Raw genomic sequence first — 20,855 nt, 5'->3', positions numbered from 1 at the left:
CTCTTGGAATACTAGTTTAAAGAGCTAAACCCATAAAAATCATCTCCAACAAACTCTTTAACTTAAAGGATTTTCGATCTTAACAAAATGAGAAGTGACTCATTATACTTGATTAATTTTATGCTATATAGTAGTTCAGTATGAGAGAAATAAATATCCCTGATATATAATGGCAATGACGTGTACTTTAACGTGGCAACAAAGTTTTTCTAGATTGTTAACTAGGCATATTGTGTGAGAGAAGTGTGGGTATAAAAATTAAGGGTCAAGTAACCAGCCATTCTCATCCCATGCATCCTAAATTAGGAGAGTGAGGCTTAAATAAAGCAACATAAATCAACCATTACTAAGGAACATGGAGTGAGATAATGGGACTTGGAGCCCAAGCTTTTTTTTGCCTATAAAAAAGCCTAGGATCCCACTAGAACAACATGAGGAGAAAAAGAAGTATAAGATCGTTCTAAATTTTATAAGCATCCTGAACAAGGACTAATTTGAGCGTCGGATTGTTTTCTTGCAGATCCCCCTTATGATACCCTGCCCTTAATATTTACGTATTTATATTATTAAATGTGTGAATTTACCAAATTGCCCTCGTAGCATGAACATTGAATTTTGTTGACCATCTCGTCGTGACGCGCATGACTAATTTTCTTAATTTATTCTTTTTTTACTTGATGCCACTAATGTTTGGGTGTGAGCGGATTCGAATTTGGAACTATAACAAAGTTTTTACGATTTTTGAAATGTCGAGGATATTTCGGTAATTTCACTTTTGGAAGATATTTCACGTTTCATCTTTAGTGGTCTTATTTCTTGAGCTATTGGAACCCACTCCTTGTCCCTTATCCCCCAACCCTATCCTTTCCCGTGTGAACCCCCCTTTTTTCCTTTTTCTGTCAGCTTACTCCCTCTCATCTTTAAACTCTCTATCTCTCTCTGAAATTGCCTTCCCCGAGGGAGCACGCACACAAACAAACAACACAACAACAACAACAAGGACACCACCACCTCACCTGTAGGTGAACCCACGAACCTAGAACAAGGAGGAAACCCCCCAAACCCCTTTCTTCCTCTCGACACCATCACTATTCACTGAGTTTCTCTGGTGAATTCTCGCCTTCTTCAGCGAACGTAAGCCTCGAAACTTGTCCAAAACTTGTAGATCATGTCTTGGTGTATGTTCGGGAGTATTTTAGAGAAGTTTTGGTAACGTTTGGATGTAGGAAACCCTCGGGGAAACCTTCCCAAGTTTTCTGGCGAGACCGCCCACTTTCCAGCCTTTTTTTTTTGGCAAAACCACGTCAAGTTAACCATTGAGAATGGTACCATTCTCTTAGTCTTGTCAACAAGTATGATTTTCGTTTTTGAATCACTCGATTTCATTTAGTATTGGAGAAGTTATATCCATTTAAGAAGTTATATCCATTTGAACTTTCCCCAGTTTCGAGCAACCTCCGACACTTTGTAGGATTTTTCCGGCTATCTCTGGTCAGATTTTGAACTCCAAACAGGTATAATCTTGTTCTACACTTCCCTAGCTTCGTTTTGATATATTATGGGTCGAATTTGGTTAAGAAACGATGAAGTTACGAAGCTTTGAATTTTGCCTAAACTTTTGGCCAAAAAATTTAGTTTTCGGTGAGCTCCGACTGCTTGGGTCAGCTCGACTCCAGCGGCTTGGCTCGGTTGAGTCAGCCGTTGACTTCTCAGTCAGTGTTGACCATTGACGTGTCAACGTTGATTTTTGGTTGACTTTTTTTTAGTTTCGACCGGGACCTCTCCTAGAGTAATTTGGACGTCCTGATTCCAAATCCGGGCTCCGTTTTCCCAAATTCAATCATTTTAGTAGATTTTTACTAATTAGTCCTTTTATATGCTTAGGTGCATTTGTTAGTGGTAACCCCATCCTCTATAGTTCGAACTTAACAAAATGAGTAGTGACTCATTATACTTGATTAATTTTATGCTATATAGTAGTTCAATAAGAGAGAAATAATTATATAATATAAAATGGCATGAAGTGTACTTTAACGTGGCATTAGAGTTTTTCTAGACCGTTAACTAGGCATATTGTGTGAGAGAAGTGCGGGTGTAAAAATTAAGGGTCAAGTAACTAGCCATTTCTCATCCCATGCATCCTGAATTAGGGGAGTGGAGCTTAAATAAAGCAACATGAATCAACCACTACTAAGCAACATGGAGTGAGATAATGGGACCTGGAGCCCAAGGTTTTTCTACCTATAAAAAGCTTAGGATCCCACCAGAACAACAGGAGGACAAAAGCAAGTACAAGATTGTTCTAAATTTTATAAGCATCTTGAACAAAGACTGACTTGAGGGCCATATTGTTTTCTTGCAGATCCCTCTTATGATACCATGCGCTTAATATTTACGTATTTGTATTATTAAATGTGTGAAATTACCAAATTGCCCTCGTAACATGAACGTTGACTATCTCGCTGTGACGCGTATGACTAATTTTCTTAATTTATTCTTTTTGTACTCGATGCCATGAACGTTTGGGCGCTAGCAGATTCGAATTTGGAACTAGAACGAAATTTTTACGATTTTTGAAACGTTGAGAGTATTTCCCCTGGCCCTATCCCTTCCCGTGTGAACCCCCCTTTTTCTTTTTTTTTCTTTTTTCTGTCAACTCACTCTCTCCCTTCTCTAAACTATCTTCTCTTATCTCTTTATCTCTCTTTGAAACTGCCCTCCCCGAGGGCGCGCACACACAGAAAAACAACACACACAACAACAAGGACACCACCACCTCCCCTCTAGGTGAACTCATGAACCTAGAACAATGAGGAAACCCCTAAACCCCTATCATCCTCTCGGCACCATCACTGTTCACCAAGTTTGTCCATTGAATTCTCGCATTCTTCGGCGAAGGTAAGCCTTCAAACTTGTCCAAAACTTGTAGATCGTGTCTTGGTGTATGTTTGGGGAGTAATTCAGAGAAGTTTTGGTAATGTTTGGACATAGGAAACCCTTGGGGAAACATTCCCCAATTTGTCGGCAAGACAGTCAACTTTCGAGCCATTTTTTGGCCAAACCACGGTGAGTTAACCATCGAGAAAGGTAACATTCTCTTCGTCTCGTCGAGAGGTATGATTTTTGTTTTTGAATCACTCGATTTCGTTGAGTATTGAAGAAGTTATATCCATTTGAACTTTCCCCAGTTTCTGACAACCTCCAACGCTTTGCAAGCTTTTTTCAGGCCATCTCTGGCCATTTTTTAAACTCCAAACATGTATAATCTTATTCTTCACTTCCCTAGCTTCGTTTTTATATATTAGAGGTCGAATTTGGTTAAGAAACGACGAAGTTATGAAGCTTTGAATTTTGCCTAAACTTCCGGCCAAAAATTTTAGTTTCGATGAGCTCAGGCGGCTTGAGTCAGCCGTTGACTTCTTAGTCAGCATTGACCTTTGACTTTTGGTTGACTTTTTTTTTGGGTTTCAGTCGGGACCCCTCCTAGATTAATTTCAACGTCCTGATTCCAAATCCGTGCTCCATTTTCCAAAATTCAATCGTTTTAGTAGAGTTTTACTAATTAGTCCTTTTATATGCTTAGGTGCATTTGTTAGTGGCAACCCCGTCCTCTTTAGTTTGAACGGCTCTTCGATGATGGAGTATTGGTGAGTGAACCCCTTCCAAAATGCATGTTTTTTATTACTAGAAATGCATACATGAAAAGCATGATTTTATGACTATGTTTTATGAAACATTTATTGAGCTATCGGATTTACGCTTTATGCAATATCATGCTTTATCGAATTTACGTTTACTGAAATATTTATGAACATGGATTTAGGATAGGATGTTTGAGCTATTAGGCTCCAATGATATATATTTTGGAAAGATTATGTTCATGATTTTCTGTGCTTAATTAGCAGATATTCATACAATGTGCCTTTGGGCGGGCGATGTAGGTGCCTTAGGACATGCGATGGATGTGACTTCGGGCGATTATGGTATCACTACTAAGCACACTTTTTATGATATATGTTTTAAGAAGGTTTTATGGCATGCTGGGGTTTTCGGAAAACCTATTACTTATTATCTTATATGAGTTTTCTAAAACTAGATGTTAGTACGTTTGAAGAGAAAGTGATGTAGTATTACTTCTATATAAACTTAGTCCACTCATGTTTTGTTTTGCACCCCCTTCAGGACCTAGGAATGAGGCATACGATCTGAGTTACGAGGCATTCCCATATCAATGAATTTGTGTCCTCCTCTCTACGTAGGACATCTCTTGTAATCACACTTTCTAATATCCCTTCCGCTTGTATTTCGACTTAGTAGTATGCTTTGAACATGTTCATGCATTATCACTTTTTAAATGTTGGCAGTTGAATATTCTCCTTTGGTTTAGTGACGTGTACCTTATTACTATTATTTTGTTGAGGTTGGTATTTTGATATTACTTTGCATGGTTACACGCAAAAATTATGTGCATGTTTTACATGTTCCTAGCATATGCATTAAATAAAAGGGAATTTTAACGAAAAACTTACGGTACTGTTCCCTTTAATGAAAAACCACATTTTTACACTAAAAAGTCAATCCTGATACTATTCACTTTACCCTTTATTTTGTCCTTATCATTAAAACTCAAAGTTTTCAAACCATTTTCATTAGTTTTCCCTAAATGAAATGGCTTGTGTCACCCTCGGCGTCAGCCAGCACGTGACCATTCCGTTGTCCTTCGGACACTGGGATCAGGGTGTGTCACCCCTCCTCCCTCATTGATGGCAATTGAAGATGATGTCTTAAGTTCCTTAGTATGTTCAAGATTACTTGTTAGTGGAAAATTGAAATACCCAAAATTTTTCACTCCAACAAGAAGTGAGTGAGTAAACCCTAAGCACAAACTCCACAAATGAACCCCAAGTAGCTATCAAGTTCTAGCAACTCAAGTGGCTCTACAAGTCTCCAAATATAGGAGTTTGGAGACTTTAGAACCACTTGAGTTGTTAGAACTTGTCGTAGCTACTTGGGGTTCGTGTTTGGGGTTCGTCCCAAATCAAAAGGCCCAATTGTCCTATTAAAGTCCTTGACCGAAAAGCTTACATGCCCGCCTGCCCCGTTATCCTATTAAAGCCTTTGACCGAAAAGCTTACGTGCCCGCCTGCCCCGTAATTCAAGTCTGAGACAACTTTTCAGGCCTCTCTCTGTGCGTGCACTTTCGGAGCTCGGCATGCTTGCTTTAACTCCAGCAACAACATTTTTAGTGTCAAGCAGCAGCGGCGGGGACGGCGTCGGTTAAGGTCCACCGTCACCAATCCTCCGAATTACATACTAAAAATGATGATAAAGCAACTTCCTAAACTGTACCCAAGCTGTAATTTTCCTTCTCATGGCTTCTGCGTTTGCTCAAAGCTCTTCTCTTCACTCCCATCTGTGACTTCTTCCTCCGGTGTCGAAACCCAATTGAGGTTTCTTTGTGGCAAGTCCAACCCTCAGGTTTCAGAGGCGGTTTTTGGTTTCCTCCGCGCCGTCGACTCGAACAGCTTGCCTTCTGGGGCAGCCTGCAATTTGCTCTTGCACGCTCTCACAAAGTCCAAAAATTATGAATTGGCGTTTTCGGTTTATAGTAAGATGTTTCGTGTTGGTGTTCGTCCGAGTTTTATATGATTGAGTTGTTTAGTTGCTTGTTTTGTTAACACCCATCACCCCTAATTCGCACCCAGGGGTATTGGGGTTGTTGTTAAAGCGTGGATTTCAGTTGAGTCCGTATGTTCTGAATCTTACATTGAAGGGTTTGTGCGCTAATGATGAGGTTGACAAGGCAATGGAGTTGTTTCGTGTAACGGGAAGAAATTATGTAACCCCGGATATTGTTAGTTACAACACTCTTATAAATGGACCTTGCAGGGCGAAAAAATTGAAAGAAGCAACGGAGTTGCTGGTTGATATGGAATTGTCTGAATCTGACCCAAATGTGAAGACATACAGCACTTTGATCAATGGATTCTGCAAGGATGGTCGAGTAGATGAGGCGATGGGTTTGTTCGAGGAATTGAAGCAAAAGGGTTTGGAAGCGGATGTTGTAGTGTACAATACCATTATAAGTGCTTTTTGTGATAAAGGGAGTTTTGATAGAGGCAAAGAAATTTTTGATGAGATGTTAAAGAAGGGTATTCCTCCTAATGTGGTTACATATAATTGTTTCATAAATAATCTATCCAAGATGGGGAAATGGAAAGAAGCCACCGCGATGTTAAATGATGTGATAGAGTATGGAGTTCGCCTTGATGTTGTTACTTATACAGGCTTACTTGACGGGCTTTTCAAAAATGGAAGGGATACAAAAGCCATGGTGCTATTCAGTCTAATGCAATCGAGGGGTGAAGAGCCTAACACTGTAACATACAATGTTAGGATTGATGGACTGTGCAAGAAAGGTTTGGTGGATGAGGCTTTTAAGATTTTCGAAATGATGAAGGGTAAGGGGAAACAGCCTGATGTAATTACATACAACACGTTACTGATGGGACTTTCTTGTCATGTGAAGGTAGATGAGGCAATGAAACTTTTCAGTGTGATATCAAAGGATGAGATCCTTCTTGAGCCAGATGTAATCACATATAACATCCTGATTAATGGACTGTGCAAGGAAGGCAATCTTGATAAAGTTATGGATATTTGCAAAACAATGGTTGAAAGGGGCATTGCAGGCAACTTATCTACTTATAATTCTTTGATAGATGCATGTCTACAGGAAGGATTTGTGGGCAAGGCCCTAAAATTCTTGAGATATGCACTTGACTTGGGATTGGTTCTGAAAGGAATTACTTATGGTGTCTCAAAGGGTTTTGCAAAACTCACATGCTTAGGTTTGCAAAAGGACTCTTTAGTCAAATGAGAGCTGCTGGGGTTAGTCCTACTGTGATTGACTACAACGTTTTGATGGTATCCTTATGCAAGGAGGGTAGTTTGGAGCAAGCTAGGATGCTATTTGAAGAGATGAGGCGTACAAATTGTGTGCCAAATCTGGTCTCATTTAATACAATAATTGATGAAACTCTAAAAGCGGGAGATGTTGTATCTGCTCAAGACTTGCTACAGGACATGTTTAAAATGGATTTAACTCCTGATGCCATTACCTTTTCCTTATTAGTAAGCTGGTTCTCGAAACTTGGGCTTTTGGATGAGGCTAAAATGGTTCTCAAGAATTTGATTGCTTGTGGTGTTGAACCTGACGCCCTTGTTTTTGATTCTTTACTAAAGGGCTATTGTTTAAAGGGTGACACAGAAGAAATCGTTAATTTGCTTCATCAGATGGCAGACAAGGGTGTTGTTCTTGACTCAGAAATAACTTCTACTATCTTGGAATGCCTTAGTGAAATCCCTGACGATGTTGATGTGATGAAGATTCTTCCAACTTTTTCCCAAGAAACATCAAAAGGAGCCAGCATTACCTGCAATGAGCTATTGGTGAAACTCAATAACTCTCACCCAGAACTTAGATTATATGCTGCTTGATGTTCTTCATTCCAAGAGGGACCTTCCAGTGCCACGATAAACCTGCTGCTTGTTCTATCATATCATATGTAAGTCTTGTATTGTCTTTTGCTTTTTACAGTTCTGCAGAATACCCTATTAATTCTTTTTCTCATAAAATAACCAGTTTCCAGATGTACAACAATGGAATAACCAGTTTCCAGGTGTACGACAATCATTTCTTTCAAGATAAAATTATCAAGTATGGAATTTTTTGTTGTCTTGTTCTGCAGAATGGAATGTTTTTTCCACTTAGGATTCAGTGTCTCCGGATATCGTGTTTGTATTACTTTCCAGATTTTCCTCCTTCTATCTTGTAATATACTATCTGTAGTAATTGAAGCATCCTTAATCGAACATTGGTTATTCTGATGCTATGCATACCCATAAAGTTTGAAACTATGTATGTGAAAACATGTGAAGAATGCACAATAACGTAAAAAGAAAATAATATGAGAGGATGATTGACAGAGTAATACAAAACATGGATAAAGAGAAAACAATTTGAAAGTTTAGTTAGTTATGGTTATAATGTTTTTCTAGTAGATTTAGGGGTAGGGTTAGAGGGAGGAAAATGTTGGCTAGGTGGGCGTTCCTCCAATCACTGTCCGGGCCTAGGTTTCTAAAGGCAAATCAAACGAAAAAGCCTTTCGGAAAGTTAAGAAACTGATAATACTTCAAGTAAAATACATCCACCTAACTCCTTCGCCCACGGGACTTTCCCTTTTATACTACATTAGTAATTCCCAGACCCTTCCAAAATGACCCGTTAAACTTCCCAGACATCATTAATGCCAACAACTACCCATTAATATCAGTAATCCGCTAGACAAACCCATTAGGTTTCCCATACATAGTTATTACTTAGTACTTGGTAAGTTTAACCAGACTCATAATACTTTTACTGCATTAGAGAGTATAAGTACACCTGCATTGGAAGCATTTAGATTGAGGTCTTTGGACAAACAACACTGATTACTTCAATTTGTACATATTGTACTTATTTTGGTTGTTGGTGCCGCTTGGTTGCACTTTTTCCTTTGCTGGCGTTTGGAAAAGAGAATGTCCGCACTCTATCCTGTTCTGAAAAATTCTTGTTTAAGTCAAACCTTACATTAGTATCAGTGGTTGCCTTAAATTGAGAACTCTCCCGAGAGAAATATCATTGCTTTGGTTTAGTGTTCTATGTGTAGAGGATTGCTTTGGTTTAGTGTTCTATGTGTAGAGGAAAGGGGTGACGTGGTGTATCTATTACTACACTGTCCTGTTGCTAGGATCTGTGATCTTTGTCCCCTCTGTTCGGTGACTTCGCATGATGTTGAGCACAGATACTCTTGGATCAGGCGTTTTCTTTAATTTGTTTATGTATAAACATAGTTGAAGAACATTTTGTGTCATCACCGTTCCTCTGTTTTCTACTTGTGCACTTATCGTATGTAGTTAAACTTTAGTTCCAATTTCTCGACAAAAGAAAAAAACGATGTGAAGTTCGAATTGGTGCTGCTTGTGGATCAGTTTAAAGGACAGTTCAAATGGAAAATGGGTAGTTATTGTTCTGAAATGGAGCTTGTATGTACTTCTTGCTTGCAATTTGCAGAAGTCTCTTATACTTTTGCTTTTGATGCTTATGAAACTCAATGCTCATTAGATTGAGAATAAAAGTCGCATATCGTCACCAACATTTCACCATTGTTTTCTATCTAACACCCGCTGGTACTCTTTATAATTGCACTTGGAACTCAAGCTTCAGTGTGTTATTAAATCAAATCATGTGAAGACGTCTAATGACTGCCCTTTTTTATGCAATTGCAGTTTTAACTGTGCAGCATGGAATTCATCGGTCATATTGAAGCTGCAAGGTGTGATGAGATTCTGATAAATGTGTTATCTGGGATTCAACCTATCCCTCGAAATCTCGATGGAGTCAGCTCCACTGTCCCTTCATGTTACAGATGATCTTCATCCTCTATCTAATTGCATCTAAGTTTCCATCCCCAAGCCATGTAGGTACAAATGGATGCTTTCAAGGATGCGGTCCAGATCGACATCATATGTTGTGATTTGAAGAGCCTGCCGTCGAGAAATGTAACGCCAAATGTTAACTACGGCAACAAAGAGAAAAAAGACATGATGTATGGATGTGCATGCACATCCAATGAACAAAGAGCTGAAGAGAAAGCCGAGTATCAAAGAATACCTTTGTAAGTTCGTTAACACACTTGAGAACCAGACCAGAGAAGTGGCACGACTAGCGTCGTCGTCCAAACATGTGGGATAAGAAGGAACATCACTTGTTAACGGCAGATAATCCCGATCAGAAAAATGAGTTGGCTTTTCATTGCCATTAATGTTAGTTATGCACTCCTAATCATGATTACTATCGTCACTAATCATTTTACTTTCAGTTTTATCACAAGGCACAATGGGAAGAGTATTGCTTTAATGTATTGGTGATCATATTCACAGTAGTACTTTGATCCCAGTTCTTTCTTGCTCTTTCTTTTAAGGCTTTTTATCTAAAAATGGTTTCTGAGGTAGACATAACTCTCAACTTTGGTACTCTCAACTTTGGTCTCTGACAATGAATATCAATGGAACCGGACCTTGAATTTGTCCACGGTAAATCATTTTGATTATTTTATGAAATATTTGTCCACATTTGTAAGGTATTTTTGTCAAACCAACTCATCTACTTAACTCGAATATTGACAGATTTTCCACTAAAGAACCAATGATTTACGACAAACTTAGAAACTACTTCTATCGATTTCCATGGTTAGAGAAGTGTTAAGTTTGATTCTCGCCAAAGATAAATTTGAATCATGTTATTGCTAGCCAATTGTACGGCTGAGTTTGCTCTCCCACACCAACGAAACGATATCCGAGAAAGCTAAAGAGAAGAAAAAGGGGGGAAATGGCAGAATTCAAACTCAAGTTGCAATCCACACTACCACGATCATGTAACGATATCCGAGAAAGCTAAAGAGAAGAAAAAGGGGGGAAATGGCAGAATTCAAACTCAAGTTGCAATCCACACTACCACGATCATGTAGACAAGAAAATTTTCATTGTAACTGGAATACGGATGATATACCACGTGTTTTTATATAAACAATGAGATATTTTATGGTTTAAGTTATTAATTTTTTAACATACATATCTTACTATTTACATAGTAACACGTAATGTATTATTCCGTAGTCCGATTACACTAAAAAAATTTATCACTTCTCGTAAACGCAGACTTAATTTTTGAAACCAAACACTTCTTACGAATGAGGATCCTCTTCGGATCCTTTTTGTGAGGATTATAGGGATCCTCCAATCACGTTATGTGATCAGAAATTATTATAAATTTTTTATTTAAAATTAAATATAAATAGTACTAACTAAAACTAGTTGTACAATATACAATGAACAAACATGATCGAAGAATCATCAGAATACTCACAAAGAAAATCATTAGAGGATTCTCATTCAAAGGCAGATTGTCTACTCTCCTGTTTGGGTGCCCTTCCCATCCCCTCCTATTTTGTGCGATTACGGTTAAATCACGTTAACATTTTATATTAATTTTTTTTTTAAAATAATAAGAATATAAAATATTAATATAACTTAATCATAACTACACAAAAAAAATAAAAATAAAAATTGCATCCAAAACAGGGCAGACAATCTGCCTGCTTCTCATTCACTTCTTACACACCCATATGTACCGTTGTTTTCATTTTGTTATATGTTCAATTCGATGAAGAAAAAGAATCCTTTTACTTTCGGCTCCGTGAATGATGTTTTGTCTCTATATGGTTATTTTGCTTACAATAACTGGACACGGACGGTGAACAACTTACACGTACACAGGACCCGAAACACTTGTCCAGCACGTCGGCCCACCTTTTCTTTTGCATAAATTAAACACAATATTTTAAAAAGAAGAACAACACTACCTACTTTTCAATACACAAGAAAAGAGAGATAATATCAATATTCCACCCAAGAAATAATATCAACCGTTAATTCCACCCAGGTTTCTGCTGGAAATCGACCGATCAGATCAGATTGATCGAGAAGATGATAAAAAAATCAAGATCATCATCTTCTAAGGGCAAAATGGTCTACCTAATCGAGCCCTGTGACTGGGAATAGTGAAGTGCCTGAGCAGGCCCTCCTGCTCCGTCAAGTACCCCTCGCAGAGAAAAGCCTTGGAGAAGCTGTCCTCAACCACTCTATTCACATCATGTACAAACACATGAGTTTCCCCCTCCTCCCTGTTCCTCCCCATCAGCCCCGCCGTGTATATGGCGCCCATTCTTCCCGGAGCTCCGTCGAAGTACCCCGTCGGCGCATCCACCATGATCAGATCCCACTCGATATCGTACACATCGCTCGGCAAGTTCTTGAGCGCCAGCTCGCACTTTGAAAACCTCGGATCCCCAACAGCTTTGCACTCTTCCTTCCTTCCGATCTCCATGAGCTTGTCCGCTTGGTGGACCTTGGTGTCGTATGCCACGTGGTAGGCCTCTAAGCCCGGCAGCTTCTGTTTGATTTGGTCGATCCATGAATTGTCTTCTTCGAGGAAGACGGTTCTTCCGCCGTGGTTGAGAGCCGTCCACATGAGGCTGTCGCGGCCGAGGCCGAAGACTAGAAAGTTGCAGGGTGATTTTTTGGAAAGGATCGCGGCGGAGACGGAGACTTCTTTGATGGTTTGTTGTGGGGTGACGTTTGTTGTGGCGTAGTGGATGATGGCGTGGGCTAGGGATGGTGGGATTTTGGTGCATGTTGGGGTGAATGGTTGATCGCATGGTGGTTGTTGTTGTTGTTGTTGTTGTTGTTGTTGGGGTTTAGGGTTTGGGATGAGATGGGATAGTGAGGAATTGGCCGTGGACGGTGACGGAAATAGTGACGATGAGAAGGTTGATCTGACAATGAAGACAGTGAAGAGGAAGATGAAGCAGCAGCAGAGGAGGATGACCTTGAGACTGATGCCACATTGAGGTTTGGACCTCATGGTGCTTGATGAGATGAGAGAGAGAGAGAGGGGGGGGGGGGGGGGGACCGAGGAGATAATGTTGATCTGAGGTTTTATGAACAGATGGTGGGAGAAGTGGTGGGGAATGGAAGAGAGGGAGGAGACAGGGGTTTATTGTTTGTTTCTGCTTTTCAAGGAGAGGTTAGCAAAGTTGGTACATTAAATTAAGGAGGGTAGAGGGAAACAGTGGCACCCTTGAGAGTTACTCAAGCGATGATGGCATATTACCAGATCCATGGTAAAGTAGTGTGTACCCTTAAAAATGTGCCCCAGTATTTTCTACCTTCACGCCCACTATAAAGTAATATTTTTGCTAATCACACTTAAATAATGGTGATGCTCATCATTCTCAAGTGATAATGATTCTCACTACTTTATTTTGATGAGTTTAAATTTCGATATTTGTTGAATGAATAGATCAAAATCTTAAAAATTAAACTCATCCAATGATAATAAGTAGAATGTTAAACATTACCATCACACCATTATCATCGTAGTGGAGTTTGAACCCTAACAAAAATTGAAAACTATTTCGATGAGTTTTTATAGTTTTGACTTAATTTTAATTTTCATTTGTCGTTTTTTAATAAAAACTGAAAACAATTATCAATCACGTTTTTAGTTTCTAGCTTTCTTTGTCACCCCTCCAACTATTTTGCACCTGAGCTCTCCCACACTATTATCATCGTAGTGGAGTTTGACCACCATGTTTGGCTGGACCCCTCGTAGAAGGACTACAACCGTTTTCTTAATCTAAATAGTTTCCAACTACGTTTGGTGTAAAAATTTACAAATTCTTTTAAATTATAGAAGTGCTTTCTAGAAAAGTTGATAGATACTTCTTCAAAAAGCACCTCCAAATATTTTTCACGAAGCACAAAACAATTTCTAGAGTCAATAATAGCCCTAATCATGGATATAATTCCATGAATGGGACCCGGATTATATATGTATTATTCTCTTAATTAAAGGAATTAGACGTGATTAGGAAGAGAGATAGAGAGAAGTAATGATTAATTATATCTTGCTCTCTAATCGAAATCTGACATCTTCATCTTAGAAGTGGAAATTGGATCCTATCCTGATTCACTTTGTGGGGATCTTAGAAATCTTCACATTTTAACCGTTTATCGTATATCGTGCGATAAAAAATTATTTGATTTTTTTTATTTAAAATTAAACACAAATAATATCTGATGAAAATTAACTGCACGATATACAATAAACAACTAGAAAGTGAGAATTCTTATAATCCCCACAAAATTAATTCGGAAAAAATCCTCTTCTTTACAAGTGAAGCAAGATGGGTTGTTGGAGGGTTGATGTAGACACAAGGGCCACCACCGCTGTTTCAGTTGGTAGAAATAACATGGTTGGTGTATCGGCCGCTGATATTTGTTGATATATTTCTGATTTTTTTTCTCTTTTATAATAGGGAAGGTGTGATGCTTTTGATTATTCATGTCTTTTGCTGTGCTGCAAAGCTTTTTAAACTTGAAAAGGGACATGTAGTAGTTATAAAACCTTTGTCTAATTGCGACATATAAAGAATACGTTAAGAGGGTTTGACTCCTAAAAAAAAAAAAAACATTATGAGGGGAGAGATTTTTTAATATATTCGAAATATGAATCGATATATTACGTGTTATAATACAAGTAGAGAGGCACTAAAAAAATATATCATTTTCGTTTATATTATGACATGTGATTTGCCTATTTCTGTTGTGGTTGAAAGGGAAAAATCTTCCGTTTAATTTAGTTATTGATGTTCTGGATTGAGATTCAGATGTCTAAGAGAGATTTTTGTTAGTATACTTGTAAGACGAGTCGATACATTACCTGTTATAATATAAAAAGCCTCTCTACTTATATTATGATACATAGTTTATCGATTTGTGTTTCAATTACTTGAAAAAATCTTCCATTTAGTTTGGTTATTGATGTTCTAGATTGAGATTCAAACCTAAGTGAATAATGAAATGTATCGCGTATAGGAAAGAACACCGACGAAGAAAATAGAACAGGTGGAATGAGCATTCAAAAGGGCATTTTGATAACCTTAGAATCTACCTTTTTAAAAGAGGGATTTGAGTTTAATCATTGAATTGAGAATGACATTTATGCTTTGCTTGGTATAATTTTCTCTTTTTTATTTATTTTGAAAACGCAGAGGATCGTGGAACTCAACTCAATAGAGAAAAAGAGTTTCAATCTAGCAACGCAACAGTAAATAAATAGCAAAAAGCAAACTAGAGCACAAGGACTTTTTTTAAGTGGTAACACCCCATATACAACGGAGAAATTTCACGGGCAAACTGACAAGAATAATTCACCAAGATCAAACAATAAATACAAGACTCAAAAACCGCCTTGCCTTCTTGTCTTCGTACTTGCTTTCTTCGTCTCATCTTTTTTAATTTTTATTTTGAAAGCAACGATATATTCATAAGTCAAGAAAAACAACAGGGAAGCTGATTAGAAAAAGAACCAGCCGCTTTAAGGGTTACAATCCATCAAGTAAAATGTCTGGAGGTTCGTCTCATCTTGATGGAACGCAGTCACCTCAGAGCACGAAGGTTCGCCCATGGCTAGAACACAATATGAATGATGATATGAATGCTAGATGTGTTTCACTCAAATTTCACTTCACTAACCTAGCATATAGATTCCTTGCCTCGATGCTTTTTCTCGCACCAGACTTATGATTGGCAAAGACAGAAAACCTGCTGGAAAACCAGCAGTATACAATGGACATGAGAATCAAATTTGATGCCTACAATTAAGTAAATTCATATTATAGTTTGACTCTATAGTAAACTGATTATATCATATAAATTGATTTTATTGGTCTCACTCTCTTAATAAAATATAAACACTCAATTTATATTTTCCTAATAAAGACACATTACATTTGTCTAGGAAATTAGCTATCACAAAAGCTTGAGCTTTCAGCTTTGCTTCTTGCACATTATTATTTTTTGATATGATTAAAATACATTTGTATTGTAAGGGGATGAGATGTTTTCAATAAGTTGGTACTTGTTTGGAATATTAAAAATGTTGAGATCAATTTGAAAGATACTAAATTTAATCTTATACTTTTTAGTAGATTCATTTTGGTCCTTAATTGGAGACGAATTTTGCATAAAATTTGAATTAAAAGGGCCCATAGCCATAATCCGAATTGAAAAATCTGGTTCTAATATCAATTATTTACAAGCCATGAATATAAGAATTAGAATGTTAGAAAAAGAAAAAAAAAGGATTATAAATTTATAAGTATGGTGAAACCAATATCTCAATTGCTAAGTCAACCATAAGGAAATTGGCACACATAAATGACTTTAATTCAATACTTCCCCGGTAAACTTTATAATAATGGGTTTAATCGATCGATCTGAGGTATGTGCCCTCTATCCGCAAAATTCGTTAATGAGATAGATTGGTCCAGTTTACTTTGGTGAGATTCAATACATGAACGAAAGAAACAATGTCTTATGAAACACTTCTTTTATTTCGTCTCAAAATTATTAAAGGTATCAATTGATTCAACAATTGGATCGTTGGAGTTTCATATAATTAGTCTTGGGTTTATTCTTTTAACCGTAGGTATTCTTTTAGGAGTAGTATGTGCTAGTGAAGCATGGGGATCATATTGGAATTGGGATTCAAAGGAGACTTGAGCATTTACTAATTGGAGCATATTTGCTATTTATTTACATATTATAACAAATACAATTTTTGCAATTGTGACCTCATTGGCTTTCTCATAAGGATAATGCTTTCTAATTAAAATCCACATTATTCGATTTGTAAATTTGGTTTAAAATTTTGATTTTTCTAGCAATACTCTTCGTATAATTTAGATAGAGGGAATTGTAATTGGTACTCTAAAAATCTCATTTTGCATTATAAACTTTCTATAATTAGAATGAAAAATAATAGAATGAAAATTTTAAAATGTAAATACAATTCCGAAAAAAAAATTTGCCCAAAATATGTTACTTTTCCAATGGAAGAAAATTGGGTCGGACTCACAAAACCCTTGTTTTTGCCGCCAAAAGAGAGAGCAAACTTCTGCAAAACCCTACAACAACTCCTCCTCCTCCTCCTCCTGCTCTCCGACTCTAAATCCGAAGCTGTTTGTCTCTGTCGATATGAAATTCGCAGTGAAGGCATGGAGCGGCGGAAGAGCGCGGACCGGGGTTCTCCACTTTGGCAGCTGCCCGACCCCAATAGAGACCCCTTCTCTTCTCCTCTCCACCCGAAAGGGCCTGCCCCTGTTCACCCCTCCTGACCTTCTTCCTTCTCTTCCTTTGCCTGATTCCCGTCTCTTCCATGTTAGCTCCCTCCACTTGTAAGTAATTATATTTATACCCTCCAGCCTTTCCATGTTTCTACTTTTGCCACATTGATATTGCATTCCACCTGTTTGGGAATTGGTCTGTGAGAAAAAAGTTCAAGCATTGTTTGACTTTGCAGCTTGGAAGTCCCCTCACCTCAAACAATTTCAAAAATAGGAGGACTGCATCAGTTGCTCGGCTTGCCCGAACATGGGTTCGTGTGCATACCAAGGGACTCCATTCAATGCCTTCCTGAATGTAATAGCAGTAACAAATTTGGAGCATCTTTCGAGACTCCTTCTGGTCGCCATTTGGTAATTGCCTCATCTTGCTTTCTGGAATAAGTTGATTTCGGGTTAGTTGGTGGTGACTGTATAGTCTTTTTATGTGCTTGTAGATGAAACCCGTAGAGTATGTCGAGTTGATTACTTCCTTGAAGCCCAATATGTGGACCACTTTGGCAGATGAAGTTCCTGTATGGGTCTCTGATAAGAGGAACAAGACCTCGGTTGATCGAACTATAAGATGGCTTGATGAATGCATTGAGCTAAATCAGGTAAAAGACCGTCCTGTCGTGCCATTATGAAGGACCCATTTTAGAGAGGTAGTGGCATCATATATGCTTATACAATCACTGGCATATGCGTTGTATACTTGGTGTGCTGCTAGCAGACCTAGACGTTTTAAAATGAAAAAGAAATTGTGCTACAATATATAGAGCATTCTTTCTTCTTCTTTTTGTTGATAATATAAATATGAGTTTACTCTTTTCTGTTTAGACTGAATGATGGACATATATTGCTCAAAGTGTAGGCAGGTGGACCTGTCATTGGATCTGTTGTTGGTGGGTCTTCAGTAAATGAACGTGAGAGATGTGCCCAAGAGGTGGCTAGCCGAAATGTATCAGGTTTCTATAATTCTTCGTTTCTTCCTTATCACAGACTTGTATGTTGCATCGTTTCTTAGAACTTATTTGATTTTTTTTTTCAAGAAAAACGAATTTGTTCAATCAAGAGAACCCTGTAAAAAATTTGGATAAGGAAACAAAATTACATGGACTAAGTTTATTTAAAGATCAATTGAAAACGATTTGAAACCTAACAAAAACTTCTGACTACCAAAAATAAACACAATTTATAACAGTTAATAACTTCAGCATAATAATTGAGAATGAACACTCCCTTATGGAACTGAACTTCCACTTTGGGTTTTCTTGTAATTTTCTAAACATTTGAAGCTTTTGTGAACATGACAAAACAATAGGAAATTAGTGCCAAACAATTTCATTTGGATTTCTTTCTTACCCATATTTCTAATAGTTTGGTGTATTAAAAGGGCGTTGTTATTGGAACTCTTAAAATCTCCTTGTGCACTCCAAACTTTATACATTTAGAAAGAAAAATAGAGGAGTGCACAATGAGATTTTTGGAGTGTCATTATTAACACCCTTATTTAATTGCGTTGCTATATAATTTGCTATGAAAATATTTTTTTTCTCCAGGTTATTGGATTGGAGGATTTGGGCTTGGAGAGAACATGGATGAGCGTCCTGCTCTCCTCAATGCTGTTACTGTAAGTCACGAACTGGAGTCTTCAGTTTTCCCCTGAACTTGATCAAACCCTATTCTCATACTTCGTACATCAAAACAAAAAATGTCTTCATTTATATTTTGATTTTTGATATCTAATTCTCATATAAATGTTCAGGATATCTTACAAGAAGAGAAACCACGCTTGATCAGTGGGCTTGGACTTCCAGGTAACAGGTCTACCATTGTTATTGTTATAATAAACTGGTGGTCTTACCAATTTGTTGTTGATACATCTAGACTTCTGAGGACATTGTTATGGTTTGAATGTTTTGTGTGAAATTTTTTTCAGAAATAAACAGCCTAATTTATCAAGAAAAATTTCAGGACTCTGTATGTTTTGGGTATTGGTTTACCATCAGTTTCTTCCACATTTTGTAACTGCCCTTTATTTTGTTAAATTGGAAAAAAAGTAGCTGGATTTAGAATTTTTCATGTAAATTGTTTGATTAGCTTTATGTTTTCTTGTAGGATGGGTGCTGTTTAGCTCCTTCTTGTGTTATTGATATTCTGTTTCTTGTTGGTGGTACCTTTTGAGGACTATTGAAAAGTTGGAAAATTCATTGTGTTTCTTATTTTTTTTTATAAAAATAACTAATAAATTGCAGTTTTCCAGTTATTATGAACTTGGGGAGATCCGTTAAAGGAAAATGTTTTCAACAGTTAACTGTACCTTTGGTCAAATGTGTGATTATTCATTCACAATTATCGGCAAATGAGCTTTTTCTTTCTATCTCACAGAGGAGGTCTTGCAGGGCGTTGCTGCCGGCATTGATGTCTTTGATTCAACGTGAGTTGCTCAGTCTTCTAACTAATTTGAATGTCTTTCTCCTTGCTGTTACCATGATCCAAAAGGGGATGATATGTATCAATTTTTGCAGGTATATATGCCATCTTACCCTTGGCGGCTTTGCACTTACGTTTCCTCTTGATGGAGTTGAGATGAAAGCATCTGATATTGAGTTGACTAATATTGGAAGTGACCAGACAAAGATTAATCTGAGAGGAACAGCTTACAGGTAACTAATGACGTCTATTTCTACTTGTACCACTAACAGTGTTCATGAGTTTGTTCAATGTATCCCCTTTGTAATTTGAAGTAGTAGATATCAAGTTTGACATAAAGGTGGCATGTCGATTGACGAGTGATTTAGGATAAACTTTCAGTGCAAAGTATATTAAAGCAACATAAAAGAAAATGCAAAACGAAATTTGATAATATAAAAGTAAAGAACTAGAACACTGTAACCTGTGGACTCGCTTGGGGCTTTAGAAGTTTTTGCATGACATTGTCATGAAGGGCGTCTTTGCGTTTACGTTTTAAATTTCTTGAAATGTTACCATATTTAGTTTATCATTTATTGCCAAACGGATCCAAAAATAATTAGTGCTGTAACTCTTAACATGATATTTCCCTACGAGATCCTTGATTTATTTTTTTTTAAACTCTTTCAGGAAAGATCTGTCACCCATTGTTGCAAATTGTAACTGCTACACGTGCAAGAATCATACAAAAGCTTACATCAATCACCTGCTCAATGTTCGCGAAATGCTGGCTCAGACTCTACTAGAAATGTATGTGCTGTTTTGCATCCATTCAATATCATTATTACTTGCATCACTACTGTTATCGTCGTAGCTGTGATCATTACTGTCGTCATCATCATCATCATCATCATCATCATCAGATTGTCCTTTGATTGTGCAGACATAATACCCACCATTATCTAGGATTTTTCCGTTCTATAAGGGAAGCGATTAAGTCCGGTAATTTTGAGCAGTTCAGACAGAAATTCGTTGAGAGTAGATGTTATCATGTTGCTGCTGAAGCTGCTGCTGCTGCTGCCTTCATGTGAATTCGTTACGCGCATTTCAGTTTTGTAATCTTATAGACATAGGGCGTCTGCACACGCGTGCGCGCCTGTTTTTTTTTTACAATTATACCATATTGATGAACCAGTGGCAATGTGAAATTTATACAAGCGTCACTTTCGAATCAGTATTCGAAAGCGTCACTTTTTCTGTTATCCCAATCTCTCACTCCCAAGATGTTCAATAAGTTCTAGTTCTTAGGTTGTAGCTCCTTCTCTTGTGCAGGAAATAAAGGATCATTTGAAACCATATATTCGAAGCAAGATCAATGTACTTAACGTCATTTTAGAAGCGGACGTGGGTTACCCAAGTTTCAACCGTCCTTCATGTAGTTTAGATGAATTTGGTATAACTTATCTTGTCATTTGTCAGAAAAATCATCGATGAATGAAATAAAAAATAAAACTAGAGTATATACTAATGACGTGTCATATTTTAATTCGCTAGATTACTTTTATGGCCAAAATGAAAAGTAAAATGGGGGAAATGCGAGACTATACAACA

The 20,855-nt window shown here is 37.5% G+C and overlaps 1 protein-coding gene and 2 pseudogenes across 1 annotated transcript; 2 read left to right on the top strand and 1 right to left on the bottom strand.

Annotated features, from left to right (window-relative positions):
- Nucleotides 1-5,153: 5,153 nt before the first annotated feature.
- Nucleotides 5,154-9,981, top strand: LOC137710610 (pentatricopeptide repeat-containing protein At4g28010-like; annotated as a pseudogene).
- Nucleotides 9,982-11,485: 1,504 nt separating this feature from the next.
- Nucleotides 11,486-12,823, bottom strand: LOC137712790 (glucuronoxylan 4-O-methyltransferase 3-like). Its single transcript, XM_068451955.1, has one exon. The coding sequence runs from the start codon at nt 12,524-12,526 to the stop codon at nt 11,618-11,620; it is 909 nt and encodes a 302-aa protein (XP_068308056.1). The 5' UTR covers nt 12,527-12,823; the 3' UTR covers nt 11,486-11,617.
- A 3,736-nt stretch (nt 12,824-16,559) lies between these two features.
- LOC137716772 (uncharacterized) lies at nt 16,560-20,666 on the top strand (annotated as a pseudogene).
- The last annotated feature ends 189 nt before the right edge of the window (nt 20,667-20,855 follow it).

Source organism: Pyrus communis, chromosome 1, assembly GCF_963583255.1.
Source record: "Pyrus communis chromosome 1, drPyrComm1.1, whole genome shotgun sequence".
Classification (NCBI taxonomy): Eukaryota; Viridiplantae; Streptophyta; class Magnoliopsida; order Rosales; family Rosaceae; genus Pyrus; species Pyrus communis.
The sequence above is the reverse complement of the archived record's forward strand: the minus strand, read 5'-3'. Positions and strand labels throughout refer to the sequence as shown.

What these genes read in the sequence shown, in the direction of transcription:
- LOC137712790 (XM_068451955.1), bottom strand. Translation starts at nt 12,526, where the DNA reads ATGAGGTCCAAACCTCAATGTGGCATCAGTCTCAAGGTCATCCTCCTC.